This window comes from Labrus mixtus, chromosome 7 (genome assembly GCF_963584025.1).
Source record: "Labrus mixtus chromosome 7, fLabMix1.1, whole genome shotgun sequence".
NCBI lineage: Eukaryota > Metazoa > Chordata > Actinopteri > Labriformes > Labridae > Labrus > Labrus mixtus.
Window position 1 is genome coordinate 10853768 of NC_083618.1, and position 21876 is coordinate 10875643.

Here is a 21876-nt window from a genome sequence, read left to right on the forward strand (position 1 = left end):
TGCTAGAAAATGTTTTAAGAAATATTTAAGGGCAATATACTTAAAAACTCAATAATAGTTTAAACCCACTTCATGGTGAATTGTTTTATGTGTGTCTCTGTGTTTAACTGATGTGTACAAAGACTGTCTCTTCTACGGCATGGACAAATAGTGTTTTGTGTTTTCCTTAATCATCATATCTGGTTGGGACAAAATAACCCACAGGAATATGGCTCCGAGCGGATACTCCAATTTTACAGAATCTCAGTTCTTTGGGTCCCAGTTTTGGCCTGAGAACTCTCAAGGCGCATCTCAAGATATGAGTTTGTCTTCGAGGACCTCCCAACAAAGTTCACAAGAGGTGCGCTATAAAGACTTATTTTTCAAATATAAATACCACGGAGATCTAGTAAGACAAGACCATTTCTAGAGCGACTGGTTGGCATCATTGATTGCATATTCTGTGATAATAGAAATGTATACTCTCCTGTATTTTCTAAACTGTTTTTAAAGCAAGTAACAAACAATTATTTAAAGTGCTAATCTTTAGTAAGAGACCTTTTTGAAAATAAACCCAATCAATGTACTACAGTATTGTAAAACTTGTATACCCACGAATCCACTCAAGGAAAACGTTTCTTTTGGGTGGATACCCTGGGTAGTAGCTCACCGGATCATGAGTGCAGAAATTGAGATTAATCCTGTAAAAAATATCTATCTCTTAACCTCAGTTTTTTTTCTTATTTTTAAGGGAAGTGACCCAAAGTTTTCAAGCAGTTACCACACCAGACCTCTCCTGCTTGGCGACTTCATGGACAAAAGCAAAGCTTTTGGACTACTTGAGAAATTTGAAGATGACAAGAAAAAGGCAAAAGAAAAATATGACAGGTATTTCTTTATGTCTCATGAAACGTACAATTTGCCCTGGATTATTAAGTTTTGAAAAATTTAAAATATGCCTCTGGAAACTTTGCGTTTATTTGCTTTAACAGTGATCATTTGACTAAAGAATTTCATCATATTCGAGAAACCCTAAGCAACGTAAGTTATAAAAGGCATTTATTCTGTTGCTTTTTCAGTTTACTGCTAATCTATTGATTGATGTAAGTTATTAAAATATGTATTTTTTTTCTTTCTAGATCCAACAACTGGTTGCTGGCACGGAGAGAAATACTGCTGTGTGCCAAAACGCCCTTGAAAGATTTGACAAGTTTGCATCAACATGTAAGTTACCCAATTTACAGATGTGTATTTTTGCTGAAACTAAAGACAAAGAGGGGCACTCAGGGGGAAAAGGGGAAGCAGTTACCGGTAATACTTCTTATTTCCTGTAGATGGTGCCCTTTGTCCAATGTTTAAACATTGGTAACTTACATCTGCTGTTACTTTAAGGTTTTACTCTAGGGCTCTATGTATTTTATGTTTGTTATGTTTATTATTTACTGCTATATATTTATTTAATTTTAGAGTGAAATTGTAATGTTTTTTCAATGATATATTTATTTCTACCTTTCATTATTTTTTCATAGTGCAAAATAGTCTTAGTAGTCTTCAAAGTAACATTTTGCAGCAGTTTGAAACTTTGCTGGATAAAGTGAACTCCCAGAGAGAGATTACAACAGAACTGGAGGAGAAGGTACAAAAGATAATTCATTTGTTTCATTTGTTTTAATCTTGTAGTGACTAGTAAATGTTTCTGCATTTGTTGAGTCTTATTGTTTGTTTTTATCATTTCATGTAGATTGGAGAAAATACAGCAGAACTTGGCTCAAACCTGCAAAGCTTAAGGAAAAGTCTGGAGTGTCTGAGAGAGAAGCAGGAGACAGAACGAAACATGCTCGAAGAGGCCCTGAAGCTGCTCAGCACCTTAGTCTCAGAGCATTCAGCCAAACCCAAACCCAAAGAAGTGGTCCACAGTGCCATCCAGACATCACCAGGGCCCGAACAACAAATGTCCAATATCCTGCTGGACAACAAGCTGGAAGCCACACAGCTGACATGTATATCCAACAACCTTGAACACAACCAGAATAATGTTCTGCCTCAGAATCCCAGCTGCACTGTAGCAAAGAGGAAATTTACTACGAGAGACCGGAGGAGGCGCAAAAAGAGGCCGTTGGTGCTTCCACAGAGGAGTAAGCATACTGTCAGGGATGAAAATAGCCGGCCTCTAATGAACTGTAACCAACAAAAAAATGTTTCTTTACCTATCGGTGAGCGTCATGATGTGAACGCAGTGAAAACCCAGGTGGGCCTAAACACAGGCTGTCATGAACTGCTGAACAGGGAGACAAGATCCAAAGCTGCAGGATGTGTCATCACCCCGCTCAGCTGCTGGTCTCAGGACAGCAGCAGCTCTCTGTGCTCCGCAGGGTTCGAACCAATCTTACAGAAGCTCTCAGCAGAGTCCAGGTCAGTAACCCCAGAAAAACCTGGCTTCTGGCAATTGTTTGACATGGATTCAGCTTTAGGATTTTAAAGGTTGATAAAAGGACTGAAACATGGGTGTTCCCTTTTTTTTGGTGTATAGGGAAACAAAAGACACAGGTGTTTATGATTATACATATTAACTCTTACAAAGTTCTGTTTGTTGTAGATGTATTCTGTAAACTAGTTTTTGGAAGAAAAACATTGTCCAATATTTTTTATCTTGAACTTGATGTGGAAGTACTTGTAGTGTAATGACTTAACCTAAGAAATGAAACCCACAAAGCACTTCTTACTCATTTAATTTCCTTTTATTACAAGTGTTGCCGAAGTGTCTCTGCTGACTTTTAAAAATATTTGTTTCTGTATAAATATACTAATGACTTGACATAAAAATAAACTGAGATTGTAATCATTAGGTACCAGTTGTATTTATTGTATGATTTCTGTTTGGTATATATGGGTTCTGATTTTGTAAAGAGTCATTGTGATGTAGTTATTGCAGCCTGGAAGGCTGCCATTACAAGTTCTTTTTATCCTTTGTTTTTCTAAATATTTATTTTTGGGCTTTTTATGCCTTTTATTAGAGAGACAGTTCAGTCTCCCAAGTTTTTATTTTGCTTAAGCAAGCATGCAACAAAAAAAAGTGCATTAAATACAAAGTATTCACATTTTATTCAGTAGCAAGTCTGACAAAGTCAATTTACTGTTATCATATATTTTATTTCAAGGTTGATTAAATAATTGTCCATTATTTAACTAGAACTGCTATATTTATTTGATTGGTAAATCATTTCAGTCCATTTTTAAGCACAAATACCTCACGCTTTTGCTTTCAGCTGAATTGTTGCTGCAATGCAACAGTTTGTTGTTTTTCTATGTCACTGATGAAAGTGAACTAAATATATTGATATTGTGTACTGTTTAGCAGACTAGTCAATTCTGAAAAGGCAACATTTACCAAATAAATTGTGATTCCAACTTTTTCAACATTTCTTTGACAGAACCAGATATTGAGAAAATATACAGCAGATCGATGATGGAAATGATTGCTGTCAGCATCTCTTTTTTTATTTTACAGTAACCTCTCTCCTATTGTTTAATGTCAGAGATATTTACTTATTTTCCTAATTATGTTAAGTGTCGAACAGTTGCAGGTTACAGAAGACCAATCTCTGCAGATGATACACAAAAAACAAACAAGAAAAAAAAAGCTATATTTACAAACTGTCTGTACTCTCTATTGATGTGCGAATCATTAAGCAAGGCTGTGAGATCTATTTGCTCTAAAAGTATATGCCTTTGGCCCAGCAATAAGTGCATTAATAAGTAATTCTGTCACTACTGCCCCTGACAGACGTTGATCTGATCTGACAGGGGCATCACTGTGTAACTAAGTCTGCAGGTGGGGACATGAGTCCCCTTGGGTTAAGATTTGCCACCAAGCAGACATCATAGTTCTCATGCATCAGAGCGCGTCGAGCAACCACTGTCCACCGGTTATCCCGTGGATCCAATTCCAAAATGTCCTTTGTTATATTATCGTGACGACCTAAGGAAAGTTAAGAAAGGACAATACAGTTACGGTACTTGTTAAAGGTCTTTCAAACACTTGTTGGATTTTGACTCTGTTATTACCTGCTCCTTTGTAGTATCCACACACATAAATCTTGCCTCCCACCACTCCTGCATTAGAGGCGGTGGAGTGCAGCGAGAGTTGTGCACATGGGAGTGGAGGACCATCCTTCCAGTAGTCTCCATCTGGGTTGTAGATCTCTACAGCATCAAGGCAGTGTCGAGATTGCCCACAGTCGGCTCCCTCACATCCAATACCACCTAAAAGATAAGTTATCACCAAATAGCATTATTCTTTTAAGGATCAATATTGGGCCTCTATAGGTGTCCCAAGATAAAACAAATAAAAATAAGTTGATTACAATCTTACCAATCACAAAGATTTCCCCATTGAGTGCGACAGCACTACAGCGGTACTTTGAGTACTTCATGGGACATAACTCTGTCCACTTATTTGTATTTGGATCATACTCCAGGAGGCGATTACTAAGACGGTCAGGCTCGTCATCCATCCGGTATGACTGGATGGTTTAAGGGAAGGCATGCAACAAGATGAGATAATGACAAAGTAGAGCAGCAATAAATGTTAAGACATCGACACGTTTAACGTTTACTTGACTTCACCTGTGGTGTTCGACCACCCATCACATAAAGTCGATCTTTCATTCTGACCACGCTGTGATAGGCCAAAGGCAGAGGCAAGGGTGCTGCACTGCGCCAGGGTCCACCCTGCAGAGACCATCGCTCCACACAGTTAGTTATGAGAAACTGGTTCTTCAACTTCATCTGCCCACCCAAGAGGTACAACGTGTCGCCCAGAGATCCCAAACCGTACGAATCACGGTACTCTGCTGATGTCAGGCTCTCCCAGGTTCCTTGGGCCTCCACTCGGTATCTGGAAATCCAAAATAACAGCATGAGTACCATCTGTGTGGAGCATGCAAATACAGAGTTATCAAAAGTGTTATCTAATGTCTTTCTTACCTGTAGATCTCAACACTCATGTCCTTGTGACGGGCTATTTTGCGTGCACTTGCTTCTCCTGCTACTATGATGTCATTTCTTTCAGTTACAACCCCAGCACACACATAACCCAAAGCCTCTGCATAGCGAGGTGAAGTGATGTAGTAGGTTCGACCTGTGGACGGAGCGTAGCAAAAGCTGCGCTCAGAATAGTTTCCATATCTTGACCTAATCCCATCACTGTCATTGCCTACACAGAGTAGCAGATCCGTGGTCTCCATGCCGTACCGCAGCTTTAGTTTGCGTGCTGCAGCTGTGGGATGCATCCCTGCAGCCCCCAACGCTTCATCGAGAATCTCCAGACATTCAGCATTAGACAGCAGGGCCGTATTCCTCTTCATCGCCTCTCGTAAATAGTCAGGGTTGATCAGTGGCAGACGGACCTTCCTCAGAAGCTCTGGAAGATGCAGGACCCGGACCTCTCTGTCACTCAGAGTACTCTGCTTGGCCCAGCGAAGAACCACATCCAGGATAGTCTCTTCTTGTGAAACATTTAAGTCATCAGAAGTCAGGAGCCTTCCTAATTGATGGGCCTCCAGCTCCAGGATTTCCTCATTTTGACAGACTTTGTCAAAATGCTGCCTCAGGAAGTGCTGAGCATGGTCAGCCAAGTCCTCTGCGCCAAGGTCACGGGCAAAGTAGTAGACACCAAGGCAGTTGGAGGCATCCATATTCTCTGTCATATGCAGCTGACAGCGAGTGAAGACTTCATCCATCTGAAGGAGAAATGCTGCGATCGAGATGCCTTGTACATTTGCGTTAGTGAGAGGAAGATCTGAGCAGTACATGTAGTTCAAGAGAAGGGATAGGCTCTCTGCAGGGGTGTCACGCAGGAATATTTCTCTGTTGTTGCACTCACGCAGGCCACACGTGAACATGACGCGAAAGTATGGGCTGAAGGCAGCTAAAACAACACGGTGACAAGGGAAGCTGATGCCCTCAGCAACCAGCACCACATCTGTCAGATGTTCAGTCTCCCTCATTTTCCTCAACTGGTCAAGCAGTGCCAGCCCATGTTTGGCTGTAAGATCCATTTTGGATTAACTTTTCAGTAAGAAAATGTTAACAGAGTTGCAAAGGATGTTTTTAACCCTCAGGAGGTTGTCTCTGAAAATCAAAGACAAAAAAGAGGGAAACAAATGTTGGGCATCAATCAATATTATATCCAACAGCAATTTAATAAGCAAACACATGTTGGAAATATACATATGATGACATAATTGAGTAGTCCAATTCTTAATGAATATGGACAAATGTAAATTTATCAACATAACACTATTTATTTAAGTTCCTACAATGGACATGCGGATGTAAGAGATGTCATTATTGTCTTACTTGATGAACTATAAAGAGTCTTCAAGAAAAAAAAAACATTTAAAGCATTAAAGAACATTTCAGTATTTCAAAAACACTCTTATCTTTAAATTTACAAGATTCTTTTCATGAGCTCATGAACATACTAAGCAGACCCCATTATGATAAACACATTTTCATTATTAGCCTTAATAAAACAAAATGGTATGAAAATGCTAACATGATTCATATAACATGTGTCCTCTTCTTAGAAACACAACTCTCCAAATTATAAAAGATACCATTTCTGTGTCAGTCTTACCAAAGTCATCAGTTCCTCTTGTCTGCTGTTGTTGTTTGTCTAAGAACTCCAGCTAATGTCAATTTTTTTTGGCATCAGGCTTTATGTGTTGTAGATTTCGTCGAATGTGTCTGCCTGGGGGGTAAGTAAAGGTCTGAGCAATAGCAAGAGACAAAGATATGTACCCCCTCCGTGGCTGTAGCCCTCTGAGCTACTAACCCAAAAATAGATGTTGTGTTGTGGAGGCAGCAAGTGGGTCAGAGGAGTTTGAGTGATCAGGAGAATGGACGTTGTTTTAGCCTAGACACTGACAAATATTGTGGAATTATTTGTACATTTCCTTATCCAACCCATTAACATCATACTGAACTTTATTTTGGGTAATTTTTGTATGATTGCCTTGGTCACATGTAATGTATCTCTGGAATGAAACATTGCTCCCTGCTTGGATTCAGATTTCATGACAGCTCTCTTAAAGGCCCAGTATGCTTAATGCCCACATGTCAAAAAACAGACCCCATCTCTTTGGTATCAATCATCGTTCTTGTGTCTTTTGTGTCAGCCATAATCTACTTTGTAAACTTACTGTACTTAACGTATTTAATTTCAGCATAACATCTGATTTTGTAGCATTATGTTAAATATTCACTGACAACTTGAAGGTTTTCAAGATAACTTTTGCATGTGAAATATTTCAGGTATTTTGTTGACCACCGTTCCTCAAAAAGACTGGCTTGGCCGCAGTCATTTGAGTTTAAAGGGCCATTTCATGCTTCATTAGCTTCAGTTTTGCTTGTGAGTTGGAAAATTGCAAGGATGGAAACACACCTCTCAAAAATCCATTGAAATTTAACAGAGTTAATATTTTTCCTCTTTAAGACTATAATTACATTCTGTGCTTCTTGCAGTCTGCCATTCTTGTCCTGAAAAGGCACCGTCCACAACATCCTGACTTTAGTTAAACAGTAGGCAAAACAATATACTTATGCTGATACAGTTGTTCTGGTGATAAGTAGTATCAACTTCTGGTGGACATTGCGGTAGCTGAGAGTCTTTGGAATAAATCTTAAACAGCATATTAAAAGAGATTTAAAAGGGTAGTACACATTTAGCCAAATGGACTATCCTGGCAAATCTGGAGTATACAAAGTGGAGCGGGAAGTGCTGGATGAACAGAGACTGGAAGAGTTAACGCAGAGAAAAGCATACGCTGACAACCAAACTTCTCTGACGGAACAGCTAAAAGGCTCATTAAGGTAAAACACATTTTGTGGCTTGATTTCTTTAAAGCTGTGTTTAGTATAAAGTTTTCTCCTCTCTGGTTGAAAATTGAACAGTCATCTTTTGTAACAGCTTGACGAAAAGAAGACTGAGTAACCTTCAAATCTTTTCCAGATGTACATTACCCAGACTGAAACACACTGTGCTGAGCAGCTTGCCTGTGTTGTATTGGCTGCCCAAGTACTCGGTCTGGGACTACGGCATGCCAGACCTCATCTCTGGCATCAGCGTGGGCATAATGCATCTGCCGCAGGGTACGACATTAGTCCATCACGGTTGAGTGCATATTGACAATATTGCTGGAAGAAAATTTTATGTTTATTTGTATGTCTCCAATTGAAGCTCTCATTGTGATTCTAAGTAGTATGACTTTCATGACTTTAGGGTGTATTACAAAAAGATAAAGTTTAATTTGAACATTGTTTCATATTCTATTACACAATAACTATGTTTTACATGTACCATCCCTCTGGAGATCAGTTAATCTGCTTGTACTGTAATGCTTAATTTAAAACGGTTAAGCTTCTTGAAAATGTTTAATAGCATGAAATATTTATCAAATGAGACAGGTGTATTTTTTTCCCCAACAGGTATGGCATATGCGTTGTTAGCTTCCTTACCTCCTGTTTTTGGCCTCTACACATCACTCTATCCAGCTTTTATCTACATCTTTTTTGGGACATCACGTCATATCTCCATTGGTACGGAAAGAGAGAAATATTTTTTGACAATTGCAATAATATCCTCTGTAATAACATGTGCTGTTGTCTTCTCTTGAGTTTAGGTACATTTACTGTGCTCAGCATCATGGTGGGTAGTGTGACAGAGAGACTTGCCCCAGACATGGATTTCCTCAAGCAAAATGGGACCAACGTTACTGCAGAGCTGGACATAACTGCTCGGGACTCATACAGGGTGCAGGTGGCAGCTGCTACCACGGTCCTAGCAGGATTAATTCAGGTCTGAACATCCTACAGGATTTTTTTTATTTTGTTGTTACATCAGGCAAAATTAATATATTGATGACTGCTTCATAGGTGGTGCTGGGTTTGGTGAAGTTTGGATTCGTAGGAACGTACCTGTCTGAACCTTTGGTACGGGCTTACACAACAGCTGCTGCAGCGCATGCTGTTGTTGCACAACTGAAGTACATCTTTGGGATTTCACCAACAAGAGTTAGTGGGCCCTTGTCACTGGTCTATGTGAGTACTGACAAGTTTTTAATTATTGTTTTTTTTTTTAGGTAACACCAACACAAGTGTTTAATACATTAATGTTTTTTATTTAACCATTAACCAGGAAGTTTGCTGAGGTGCAGAGAATTGGCTGCAAACAGTATTAAAGGAATAACACTAAACCAGTTCAGATTCCTTGACCATTACGATTGTCATTACTTTTACACAGTGTCTGAATCTGTATTAGTTCTATTTTTACTCCAACAAAATGCATAAAATGTTTTGATTTAATGTCTTCATGCCAATAAGAGTGCTCTAAATCATGTAAGGCTTTACTAGCACCACACTGCCTTTTCCTGCAAGTACAACTGACTTCCTGGACAGGGGGAAGCATAACTAACCTTTGAATCCATAATATTTTTTTTTATTATATTATTAGATTATACTGTACATGTCTGCTTAATGCATTAATGTGTAAGCCATAATCATCTCCTTCCTTACTTTTCTCTATTTTCAGACTCTGAAGGATGTTTGCTCCTTGCTGGCACACACTCATCTTCCCACACTGGTGGTCAGTGCTGTGTCCATGGTGTTTCTAATAGCAGCAAAGGAGCTCAACTCTTTCCTCAATCGAAAGCTGCCAGTGCCTGTTCCAGTGGAGCTCATCACAGTCAGTTAACACAGAGACACAAACTCTGGATATTATCACCTCTGTGCTCTGTGACGCTGTTGCTGATGATGCAGCAGCACTGAAAAAGCCCAGACGGGGGAACCAAGCTGCTGATTCAGCAGTAGCTCCGGGGCCTCTGGTTATGTGCTGTCCACAGCAAAAATGAGATATTTATGGCTAATAATTAAATTCACATGCAGTTCATGAATAACCAGGTTTTTAATGATTTAGGTTTAAACTGTCCTGTCTGAATTGTGTGGGTATATGATCTTTATGTTTCCTGTGGTGGCTTTAGATTGTGGCAGGAACATTAATATCATCCTATGCCAACTTGAATGGCAACTACACTGTTTCAGTTGTTGGAGAAATTCCTAGTGGGTGAGCATTTTAAATTCACGTTATCTTATTGGTACTATTTGTTAAATCATATACTCAGCTTGTCTGGTACAAACCCATTCCTTCCTCTGCTCTCCCTTTGCACCAGTCTACTTCCTCCGAGTGTCCCAGATGTGAGTCTTTTTGGAGAAGTTGTCGGTGATGCTTTTGCATTGGCCATTGTTGGATATGCCATATCTATTTCCCTTGGGAAAACATTTGCATTGAAACATGGATACAAGGTGGATAGTAACCAGGTAAACTATATTCTCATTACATTTTCTGTTTCTGTCATTTATACATTCCGGTTTGCTTTGCTCTGTTTTCTTTTTTTGTATCAACATGTAAATTCTTGAATCTCTGTTTTTACCCTGACCCAGGAGCTGGTGGCACTGGGTCTCAGTAACACAGTAGGTGGCTTCTTCCAGTGTTACGCCGTCTGCCCCTCTATGTCTCGAAGTCTCATCCAAGAGACCACTGGAGGAAAAACACAGGTGAGCAAGCACATTTTTTTGGCAGTGTAATTGCGAAACATAATAGTTGTACTATCAATATGCGATGAATATAACCCAGTTATGGATGTCTGAGGTGGTGTTAAATAGGAATGATGTTTAAATTATTATTTCTAAAATGAAAACACAAATTGACCGTAACAACCTTAAACTCAATTTCAAAACCTTTTGTCCTGCAGCAAGTCAGCTAGTCAGTCAGTTAGTAATGGGAGAACTTAATCTCATGTCCCATACTGTACAAATTACATCAGCTATATAGAAGGTTTCCTTCCTGAGCCAAACTCACATTTTTAAAGCCTCTGTGAGATGTTTTCAAATGGTTTTGAAACACTCTGAAATGACTAGTGATGCCCCTTATGAGCTACAAAGGCAAACAAGACCGTCAGAGAGAAGACAGTATTTCTATGAAGTTGTTTTTAAAGCATGTTGCTACTGCTGCGGGATGAGTGTCAGACAAGACAATTAACAGTAAGCTGAAAAAATCTTTTTGCAATTAACACTACAGATATTTGCAAAGAGTGACCACCTCACATCAAACTCAGGAGAAAGTTTTGCTGGTCCTAGCTACCTGAACATAACTGTGAAAGCAGAGATGTATTTATTTTTATACTGAACAATAAACAAAATGAATCTGTTTGTTGAGATGACTTTAAGGTTACCACTGAACGATTGAAGCATGTGCTATCATATAGCACCAATCTCTCGTTCATAGACTTATGCAGCTCTTCTGAACACTATACTAATGCTATCATACCAGCTGAACACAAATGTTTCAGTTAAATATTAAAACATTATTTTGTGTTGGGTGTTTTTGTGCTGTAGATGGCTAGCGTGGCATCAACTCTAGTTGTGTTGGTGACGATACTGAAACTCGGCCCCCTTTTCCAGGAACTGCCAAAGGTTGTGCTATACTCTACTTCTTTTCCTCACGTTAAAGTTTTTTGCAGTCGATATTTATAATTCATGACATATTTTGTGGAATGAGATGCATTTTGATTGGCCTCATTCATATTTCTGGGTGATCAGCTTAATCATTAATAAACTTGTTCATGTTTCAGGCTATCCTTGCAGCGATTGTCTTTGTAAATCTGAAGGGCATGTTCAAGCAGTACTCTGATATCGCTACGCTGTGGAAAAGCAGCAAGATCGATCTGGTGAGAGATGTGAAGACTACTATCAAATATTCTAAAATGAGCCTGTAAAAAAACTTTAACCACATTGACTGTGGTGTTGAATCTTGAATCCACACTGATAATAAGTCATGTTTTTTTGTATCCCCAAGGTGGTGTGGTTGGTCACTTGGGTGTCAACAATGTTGTTCAATCTGGATCTTGGCCTGGCTGCATCCATCATCTTTGCTCTGCTTACTGTTATCTTCAGAACTCAGATGTATGTCTCCTCTATACCTCATCATTGTGTTCCTCTCACTTCAGTAGCACTTCAAATGAAACCTGACACACTGAACAAAATGCTGCACACAAACATCCTGCACATGTAATCACTTTGTGTTTTCAGGCCGACATATTCTGTTCTGGGAAATGTTCCAGGCACAGAGCTGTACGTGGATATAGAGACACACACAGAGGTAAAACGGAAAGACAAGAAGCCATAAAAGTTTTTAAATATTCCTTAAAAAAAAAAAAGAAAAAAAAAAAGATTTCTGCTTTTTTTGGCAGGCAAAAGAAGTTCCTGGTGTAACTATATTTCGCTCGTCTGCAACGGTTTATTTCGCCAATGCTGAGCTTTACCTGGAGGCTCTGAAAAGAAAGGTTTGTTCTCTTTCTTTCTAATACTTACAGATGAAGTCATATTTATTAATAAATCTAACAATGATGTCTTCAATTAAGTAATTTTTATTAAATTAAACAAATGGTAATTACAGTGGAACAAATAACACATATCACTTACTGTGATTGAGTATTATTTGTAACTCTAAGTTTAATGTTTATTTATTTCAATATTTAAGCCTTACTTAATAAGGAAAGATTTAAGCCAAAGACATGTGAGCTCCCTTTAACTTCCATTCAGTGAAAAGTGGGGAGTGTAAGAGAAAATTCTAATTAAATTAATTAATCAAACAAATATAACCTTTCAGAAGATAATCTGGGAGAAAATCTCAATAAACTCAAGGAAAAAAGAGAAGGCAACATGCATCACACTGACAGTGTGAGCCCTTTTTGGTCATTGAAGCAACGACTTTAATCTTCAATTGGTACCTTTAATTTCCTTGTGTTATATAAATGTCAGATATGCAGTTAATTGTCATTTCTGAGAAACAAAAAATAGCAAATCCTCACATCAAACTCAGGAGAAATCTTTGGCGTTTTTTAATAAAATGGACAGAAGGTATACATTGATTAATCAGTTGTTTCAGCTCTACTCATCATCAAGTCAGAAATATGTCCCCCTCTCCTTTTACATGTTTTGGTCATGCTGGTTTATTTTTTTTTAAAAGATGCAGAGGATTTCTTTTTTCTTTATCCGATTGCAGAGCGGGCTTGACATCAGTAAAATGATGATTTACAAGAGGAGGCAGGAGGCCAAACAGAAACGTAGAGAAAGAAGGGCTGAGAGACAGGCCAAAAGGAGAGCCAAGAGAGAGGTAATGTGTGCTGGAAATAAACCACTAAAATGACTCTTTAGTGCTGAAGCCTGTTTGTTACTCAGTTCTCTAGCCTATATGGTAAAATGTGCTCCAAATTCTTGCGTGTTAAGTTTAGTATATGGGTGCAGTCCTGCTGTCACAGAACTAGATGATCAAAGGCCAAAAAACAAACTTGAAAATGCTCCAGTACTAAACAGATGTCTGAATGATTTCTTTCTTGTACCACTCAGCAAATACGAGCACAAAAGGCAGCTAGGCATCTCTCTGCAGCACCAGTGATCTCTGTGGAGGAGGAGGCCGGACGCTGGGCCGACACATGCATGGACGAGGGGCAGGACTGGACCGAGAGAGAGAACAGTACAGTTTTTGTCATCCCAGCCAGTCTTCAAACACCAGACGGTCAGTGTAGATGGGAGTACCTGAAGGGAGGAGATCCAGACTCCACCAGTTTAGGGTGGATGTCTGAGCTCCAGGACGGGGACACCACCACCCTGGGCTCAAGCAGTGATGACACGCTGAGCCGGGACCTGGAGCGGGTGTCCCTCGGGTCACTGGGGAAGTGGACCTGGGACATTCACTCCATCATCATTGACCTCTCCACTGCTAACTTCATCGACACAGTGGCTATAAAGACTATAAAAAATGTAAGGGCTAATAGGGCCAATATTTTTTAAACCAACAGACAGATGCCCTTTTCACACATGCACTCCTGAAAATGTCTATAAAATTTCAGGACAGGCTGCCCCTGAAATGTTCCTGACTGCCTGTTCACATATGCACCTCACAGAGTAAGAGTTTCACTGTCGTACATGGGGGTGGGGGGACATGCCTTTATGAATCAAGTGATCCATAAGTGATGAATAACTTAATGGCAACCAGAAAAAAGTATGAAGCAGTTCTCACATAAGTTCTCACATAAGCTAACTCCGACTTTAAGTGGGAATTTTACTGGGGGGCTGGCATGTGAAATTCTGGATAAAGTCAGGCTGTGAATTATTTCCTTACGCGGTCACACATAGTTCACCCTATAAATAATTATGTACATTTTCAGCAGTTTTGAATGTGTCTATTAGAGCAAAAAAAAAATACTTTAGATTGCCTAGCCACTGAAACGGAAGGGGGTGTTATATTAACCTTGATAATTCAATGCAAAATAAATAATTGGTCTAATTTGGGTTAGTGACATTTGTTGGAATAGAAGTCTTACAACAGATTTTGTGAAATGTTGAAGCGGTGGTGATTCTTGATAGGACATTTTCTAACTTTTTTATATTGACAGATTTTCCTGGACTTCAGTGAGATTGATGTGGATATCTACCTGGCTGGTTGTCAAGGTCAGTGAATACCATCGCACTTCCTCAAGTTCATTACAGGAACAACAGACTCAATAACATCATGGCTCTTGTTTCTCCTCAGCCTTGGTGGTGGAACAGTTAGAGCGAGGCTTCTTCTTCTCTGAGATGATAACAAAGAGACGCCTTTTTGCCTCCGTCCACGATGCTGTGCTGTACTGTCTCAACCATCGTGGAGCGACATCATTCCCCAGATATGAGCTGTCAGTGGTGAGTATACGCTGCTAGTGTTCACCATATTTGGAAGTACCAATGTTAATACTCAAATGTCAAGTAATTGAATATACAGAAAACCTGCTAGTTTTTATGTAAGCACATTTTAGACTGACATATTGCAAGAGGTTAATAGTTGTCAGCTATAAACAAGCCAATCAAAGTGTGACTGATACATATACTGAAATTATTTTTAAAAAACGGTAATCATTTGACTTATGCTAAACAACTTTTTCAATCTGTTTGATTTCAGGACACATATGTGGGCACAAAACTTTAAAGACTAAACGAACGGGGGATGCAGCACTAAGGATGGGAATACTACAAATCAAATGCTCAGAGCTTACAATGAAACAAATACTATCACTCACTAATAAAATATAATTTGTGGCTCTAATTTGAATGTTCATATATGTCAATACTTATTCATACTTACTTTAAAAGAGAAAGATAAAAGCTGAAGACATACAAGCTGAATTAAACTTTTATTCAGTGTGGGAGAGTGATACAGTGCAGCTTAGAGGAAAAAATAGATAATGAAATAAATCAAATGAAAGATTCAAATATCACCCTTCTAAAAAATAATCTGGCAGAAAATCTGAATAAATTCAAGGAAAAAAGACAAGGCAACATGCATCACACTGACAGTGTGTGAGACTTTTTTTGGTCATTGTAGCAACAACAAGGAAGGACATTGACATGTTTACAGCAGCCACTTCCATATTCAAGTGCAATTTTTGCTCAAAGCAACAGCAAACGCTAATGCATGCAAAGGATTGATTTTGTCTCGACTTCTTAAAGCAACAATATGTAACTTTTCCACCTTTAAATAGCTGTATCAAAGGTCGATTCAATAGCACAAAATCTGGTAATATTACTTAAATATATTACCTTGTAAATGTATATTACCACCTTAACCTACCTAGTCCACATGGTTGTTTAGCTTGTTGCAACGTCTTTGCCGGCCTCACTTCATCTGCTTGTTCACAAATGCACGTTGTCAAAGAGGGGAGGCTAACAGCACTGTGCACTGTGTGAGTCTCATGACAGTGCATTTACGCTCCTCTGGGCCTCACAGCGAACCAAACCAAATACCTACATATTGTTGCTTTAGATGAGTTTCTAGTGCAACATTCCTTTGATGGGAAATTATTATAATTAGCAGACTAATGAAAAAGTGAACAGGATAAAAATATCCAAGCAACATTTAACAACAGCATCTTTTTACAGTTGCATAAGGCCCCTGTGACCTCGTTCCCTGAATAAATCTTGTCTCTACATACTGGCCACAGGGGGTGTGTGAAAAATTTGTGCACAGGACTGAAGAAGGCTAGGTAGAATTTATTTTTCTATAAATATAAATTTGGTTGAAAAGCTACAAGTCTTGATGTACATCAGAACTCTGTGTGTCCGGGTTCAGGGTCAGACCCTCGTCATCGTCGTCCTCTGGCTGCTGGGAAACCAGCCGCTGGTAGCGAGCCTGCCGCTGGTAATCTGGATCAATGTTGATCCATTTATTGGCGACCCACTTGGTGCCATGTGTCACCACGCAGCCTCCATGCAAAGCATATTCATCCTGTTCTCCTACCCAACCTATTGAGGGAGAAAAAAAAACAAATTGAATGTTGTTGTCCTTAATATCATTTCTGTATTTCGAAAGGACTCATGTTGTTTTGACCATCAAACACGAGGCTTGAAATATTTGAACAGTTTTACTCCCCCAGCTAAATTGTATCTGTCATCGGACAATGAATAGTTAATCAAATAAATATAGATGAATGTACTGATTTGAATTACTATTAGTATTACTAATATTATTATTGATTGAATGTTGTCTCAGTTTATTTTATTTTTTTAATCTTTCCTCACCAACATGGGCTTTAATCTTATTGAAATATCAACCCTGGGCCTGAGCTTGTCCCATGGAGCATGAAAAAATAAATATCACAAATAAATTTCACATTCTGCATTTTTGGCAGGAGAGCTGAACGTCCCCTAGGATGGCAATGTTGATCCAGACAAAGTATGACATTTCCATTAGCTTTAAGGACTAAGTAGCAAATACTGGAATACTGCATGCTATAAATATAACAAATGATGAACATCAAGGTCTTATTGTTTTATCCATGAGCTTGTTAACATGCGGACATTTAGCTCAAAGCGCCACTGTGTGAACAGACAGCCAGTAGCTGCTACCATGACTATAGTATTGTTTATTTTCTTTTTTCATGATATTGTGATTATATGTAACAGACTTGTTCTTTGTATTTTAAGTATGGGATATCATGTTCATTGTGTGTGTACCAGAAAAATGTAAAAAGAGTAAATAATATGGAGCCTGCTGATTTACATTGTTCCTGCAACTTTATATTCCTAAATTGTTCCTTAACTTTTCATCTGTTGCCTACCTCTTCCATCAGAGAGATAGTTGTACCAGAAAACAGCTGTCCCTTTTGTAGGCTTCACCCTCAGATTACTTTTGTCACAATTCCTTCTGGTGTCCATGAGATCAATGTCGTTCTGTATGAGAGCCTGAAACACACAACCAAACTGAGTAACGCACTCTGTTTAGCGTTAGAGCCATGCACAAGCTGAAAAACTTGTGAGTTAACACAGATATGAAAGACATGCAGAGTATGTACACAATACTTTTACAGGGCTCTCTGTACACACTTCAGGACCCACACACAGTTACGCACCACTTCATCATAGGTCCTGTTGTCTGCCACAGGGAATGCAGTCTCCCCACCCCCCTCAACAGAGTTCAGGTAGAAGAGAACTGTGATGTACCTGGGTGTGCAACACAGATTTAAATTGACACACACGTATGGTGCAAACACAGAAACACACATATACTGTACAGACACTTGAAAACAAGTGGCAAGCACACAAACTCTTCCAAATTCACAATATGGCTTCACACAAGCTCACATGCAAGCTGTCATGATGGGATGTCAGTGATCAGTCTAGTAATCACACTGGACAGATACATTTGACTTTTCAGTTTGTTTTTTGGTTAAGAAATGTCAGTCTCTTTCAACGACATGCACCTCAGTGATCTCACCGGCAGGAAGTCTCAAAAGGGGTGGAGGTGTTCGCAGCGAGCCGTGTGTGTGTGCAGGCGGTTTCAGGATACACAGGTCCACTGTCATGGTGGGCGTGGTAGTGTCCTCCTTCCTCATAGCGAACCACCTGAAGAGGCTCACTAAGGTCCACCAATGACGGTGGGAGCCGAGTGAGGCGAGTTACCCTTTTTAAAAAGAAAGTGGGAAAACAATCTGGAAGTTGTAAAGTATTAGAAAGCCCCTTTTTTTACTTATATACTTCTTAATGTTAAATCAGAGACCATATTTCGACTTTCTACCTGGTCTTGATGTCCTGGAGGACCTGGTGTGCTTCCTTGCCCTGGTACAGCCATGTGTGTCTGCTGTTCCTCACCAGCTGACTCCTTTTCACGCCCTGCTGCATCAGGAAGCGCTGGAAGGCATCACTGCTCAGAAGTGTGAACTCCTCTAGACTCAGCAGACCTGTCCAAAATAGGACAGTGTAAAAATAATTCTGATTCATACTTAACTTTTGTTTTTGCACAACTGACAACATTCATAAATATTCTGTCATAGCAATTAGCAACCATATACAGAAGAATGCAGGAGCCCAGTTTTCAACATTAGAACTACCTGTCCAGGGACATTAGTTTTTTCTTACAGCTTTATAACATGAAGTTAATACAGATCAGATTTAAATAAGAGCTGTGGATTCCAATAAGACATGTTTAAATGAATGCCGATATGGGTTGAAGACTCATTGTCCAAATGCTATGTATCACTTATGTACTCTACAGTCCGGTGAATACATTACACTGGATATACTTATATTCTCAATGATACCAATAAATCATGAAAAAAAAAAAAAAAGCTTTTTGTTTAAAAATCCTTCAAATACAGCAATCCAATCAATCAATCAATCAATCAACTTTTATTTGTATAGCGTCAACTCATAACAAGTGTTATCTCGAGACACTTTACAAGAAGCAGGTAAAATACCTTACTTATATCCAAGAGGTCATCAATCATCAATGTCCTTTATGGAGAAAAAGTGTGTAACAGCCAAACATTAAAGCAAACACCCTTCCCCCTGTTTGACTCTCCTGGACTACTAAAACTACAATTCTAAAGATGTGTTAAAAAATATTAAAACTCTTATAAATACCTTCTTAAAAATATGAATAAACATAACATATTATTCAATATAATGTTTAATGTTGTTATACTCTTAGTTTAGACACTTAAATGATGACATACCGGTATGTGATCTCTTACCGTTACCATCCTTGTCAGCTTTGAGTCCAGCATAGATTTCTCGCAGATTCTCTGGTGTGAGCCAGATGCCGTCCCTCACTCTAGAATGAGTCAGTATCTGTCAGAGCGGCGACAGTAAAATATGAATGACTTAATCGAATCTGAGCTTAGAAACATACATGAAGTGCATATATGCAGTGCATAGATGCCATACACTGGAGCCTGTGTGCTCACAGTCCACAAACTGACATACACCTCATGGAGCTGCAACTGTCCGTCCTGGTTGATATCCAGAAGGTTGAAGATCTCCTCTGGGCTCAAATTGAGCTCTTTGGCCAGCTCTTCCTGCCCCTCTTGCACCATCAGCTGGCTCTCCATGAGACCTTTAAGCTGTGCAAGCTGCATCACAACACGGCACTCATCCTCAGACAAAAAATTAGGGATCTCTGCAGAAATAAATAGTCATAAACAGAGGGGGAAAAATGTCCTATGACAAAATCCAATGATTGCAGCTTTACTGTAACTCTGTTGAAAACTTAATATCCACTAAATTGCAGTTATATATACTCAACAGTTATCATTTTCTTTCAGATGCTCTACTTGCATGTTAACTTAAGCTGAAGTGAGTATTTGTTTTTTTCTAAATAAGTTCACCTACATAAAAAACAATCAGGTGACAATTTATTAATCAATCATCATAGTTTTTTTCAGCACAATCTCCACTGATTCTGGTTCATCACTCATTGTTTTGTGTTGAAAATGTTTGCTTAACCACGCTGGCCTCCATGAAACTGTGACAGACTTTTTAGATTTTTGTGTAAAGTAAAATAGAGAAAATGATCATCAATTCAGCCATTACTAAACAGTCTGTTTTGTATCCGAGACAGGTCCTAATCATTTGATCAGTTACCAGTTTTGCAGACCTACTGTTGCCAAGGGGAACCGTTGATATTAACACTGACCTACCCATACATCTGAAGCTTTTCAAGTAGAATAACAAAACTCTAATGAAAAGAACTGGGGGAAACAAGAAAATAGACTTTTCATTTTTACACATCAAAATGTTTCTACAAATGTTATGTAGGACAACTTGCATCTACTGACAAAATGTACTAGTCTACTCTTTAGCCACTCAGCTACAGCCATTTAATTGGGTCTGTTGTGCAGAGCTCAGTATTAGCCTCAGGACTATTTCATGTGGCCTTGACTGAGCTTACATAGCCACTTGTATACATACTCTGGTCTGTGGATGTTTAAACAGTATTTTTGATGACGATTAAAGTGATGGGTAAATGCAACCTAGTCGGTTTCATTAACAGAAGAGTGAACTTGTTTGTCCACTAGAGACTCGCGTGTGTGCGCTGCAAATTTGTGAAGTGAATGTTTTGGCTCTTACCAAACAGCAGAGGTTTCATACTCAGAGTCCGCATCTCGTGCACTTTGCCTGGCACCAGTGACACCTTCTGCACATGTCCCACCTGAAAGAATAGCCAGAGCAGTGATTTGTGGATTCCCTAGATCTAAGTGTGTGTAAAAGAGAGGTAAAGAGAGTAAATCATGGAGTAACTCACCCGTATTCCCTCGACTCTTGTCAGAGAAACATCGCGCAGAAAGTCGGGCTTTGATGGCGGACGTCCCGACTCAGTGCGCTGGTGGTCACGGCGGGGAGCATCACGACTCCGGTTGGCATCTTCCTGTCCGCTGCTGTAATGCACGTAGAACAGCAGCGCAATAACATTAATGATGTAGACGTGAAAAAACACCATCACTACAACAAAGTAGGAGCGAGAGCAGACGCTGCTCTTGGGGCATGAGAGGCGCTCGCTTGGCGGCCGGAGCGGCAAGGTCGCGCCCCCGGACGGACTACTATCCTCAGCATCTGGGGTTTCCTGGTTGTCAGTCATTTCCCGATACTTCTTTGGGTGTGAAGTCCATCTGAATAAATAAGCGTCGCGAGGTAGCCTACATATCAAGTCGAATTAAATGAAACAAAGACATCCACTGCTGCATAACAACTTACTGCGCACTAACAAGCCCATTTAGGATTCTTCATACAACTGTTCTCGTTTAAACTGAGAAGTGAACTAGGCTGCCAATGGTACTGTGTCGTTGTGTTTTCGCCCACAGACGGCGGCGCTGCAGCCTCGCAGAGTCTTGTTTACACTGCAGCAGTCCCAGTCAGCAGCGGCTGCAGAGCCCACTGCGCATCCCAAACCACGGTGGAGCTCATCTTAGAAAACCCGGTCCATAAACCTGACCTAGAATCGACTGAGTACGACAATTACCCTTTAAAATCAACGACACCTGACTGGTGAACATATAAAAACATCAGCCTGTAGTGCATCCTGCTTTATATTGCAGGATGCTCGTTGACAGCAATAGAACGCAAGGCGTACAGTGCTGACCTCTGGTGACCCAAACCAATATCACAAGTTTGTCTTTATGTTATGCAGTGATGGGGGTTGTCTGTAGCCTACTATCTTGTAATAATACTCCAAAACAGATCCTGAACGCTGATACCTTTAGAGTTAACTTATTCCATGGGCTACCAAATTTGAGCTGTAGGGTGAATTAGCCTAATGTGGGACACCTAAGCTCCACTGGGTATAGGTCTTCCTACAACAAATGAAAGTCAATAAAACTAAGGGTTAACACAAGTTGTGATGCCATGTGATCAAAATAACATGACTTGTCAAATGTCCAATCATAGATTAGAACGATACAAGCTTAAAAAATGAAGTACTAAGCGTGAAGACCACCCAAAGGACAGAGACATACTGTTTAGACAAACTTAATG

The 21876-nt window shown here is 39.6% G+C and overlaps 3 protein-coding genes and 1 long non-coding RNA gene across 4 annotated transcripts; 2 read left to right on the forward strand and 2 right to left on the reverse strand.

Annotated features, from left to right (window-relative positions):
• Positions 1–18: 18 nt before the first annotated feature.
• LOC132977929 (uncharacterized) lies at positions 19–3001 on the forward strand. Its single transcript, XR_009673859.1, has 4 exons — positions 19–340; positions 731–867; positions 972–1203; positions 1509–3001. It is a non-coding gene; the product is annotated as an uncharacterized LOC132977929 (long non-coding RNA).
• Positions 3002–3285: 284 nt separating this feature from the next.
• Positions 3286–6782, reverse strand: kbtbd12 (kelch repeat and BTB (POZ) domain containing 12). Its single transcript, XM_061042852.1, has 6 exons — positions 6620–6782; positions 4966–6111; positions 4606–4876; positions 4352–4502; positions 4045–4242; positions 3286–3958 (listed from the first exon to the last, which is right to left on the reverse strand). Exons 2-6 carry the CDS (start codon positions 6036–6038, stop codon positions 3789–3791), a joined length of 1863 nt encoding a protein of 620 aa, XP_060898835.1. The 5' UTR covers positions 6039–6111; positions 6620–6782; the 3' UTR covers positions 3286–3788.
• Positions 6783–7377: 595 nt separating this feature from the next.
• Positions 7378–15873, forward strand: slc26a6l (solute carrier family 26 member 6, like). Its single transcript, XM_061042853.1, has 19 exons — positions 7378–7854; positions 7994–8133; positions 8470–8580; positions 8664–8839; positions 8917–9081; positions 9572–9724; positions 10020–10102; positions 10209–10356; positions 10480–10593; positions 11434–11511; positions 11670–11765; positions 11894–12000; positions 12127–12196; positions 12288–12380; positions 13103–13213; positions 13447–13860; positions 14496–14550; positions 14633–14778; positions 15035–15873. The coding sequence occupies exons 1-19, from the start codon at positions 7715–7717 to the stop codon at positions 15059–15061; spliced, it is 2427 nt and encodes an 808-aa protein (XP_060898836.1). The 5' UTR covers positions 7378–7714; the 3' UTR covers positions 15062–15873.
• Positions 15254–21464, reverse strand: p4htmb (prolyl 4-hydroxylase, transmembrane b). The gene is made up of 9 exons (XM_061042854.1): positions 20651–21464; positions 20476–20557; positions 19335–19525; positions 19101–19197; positions 18146–18308; positions 17846–18031; positions 17481–17571; positions 17190–17313; positions 15254–16374 (listed from the first exon to the last, which is right to left on the reverse strand). Exons 1-9 carry the CDS (start codon positions 20981–20983, stop codon positions 16157–16159), a joined length of 1485 nt encoding a protein of 494 aa, XP_060898837.1. The 5' UTR covers positions 20984–21464; the 3' UTR covers positions 15254–16156.
• Positions 21465–21876: the final 412 nt, after the last annotated feature.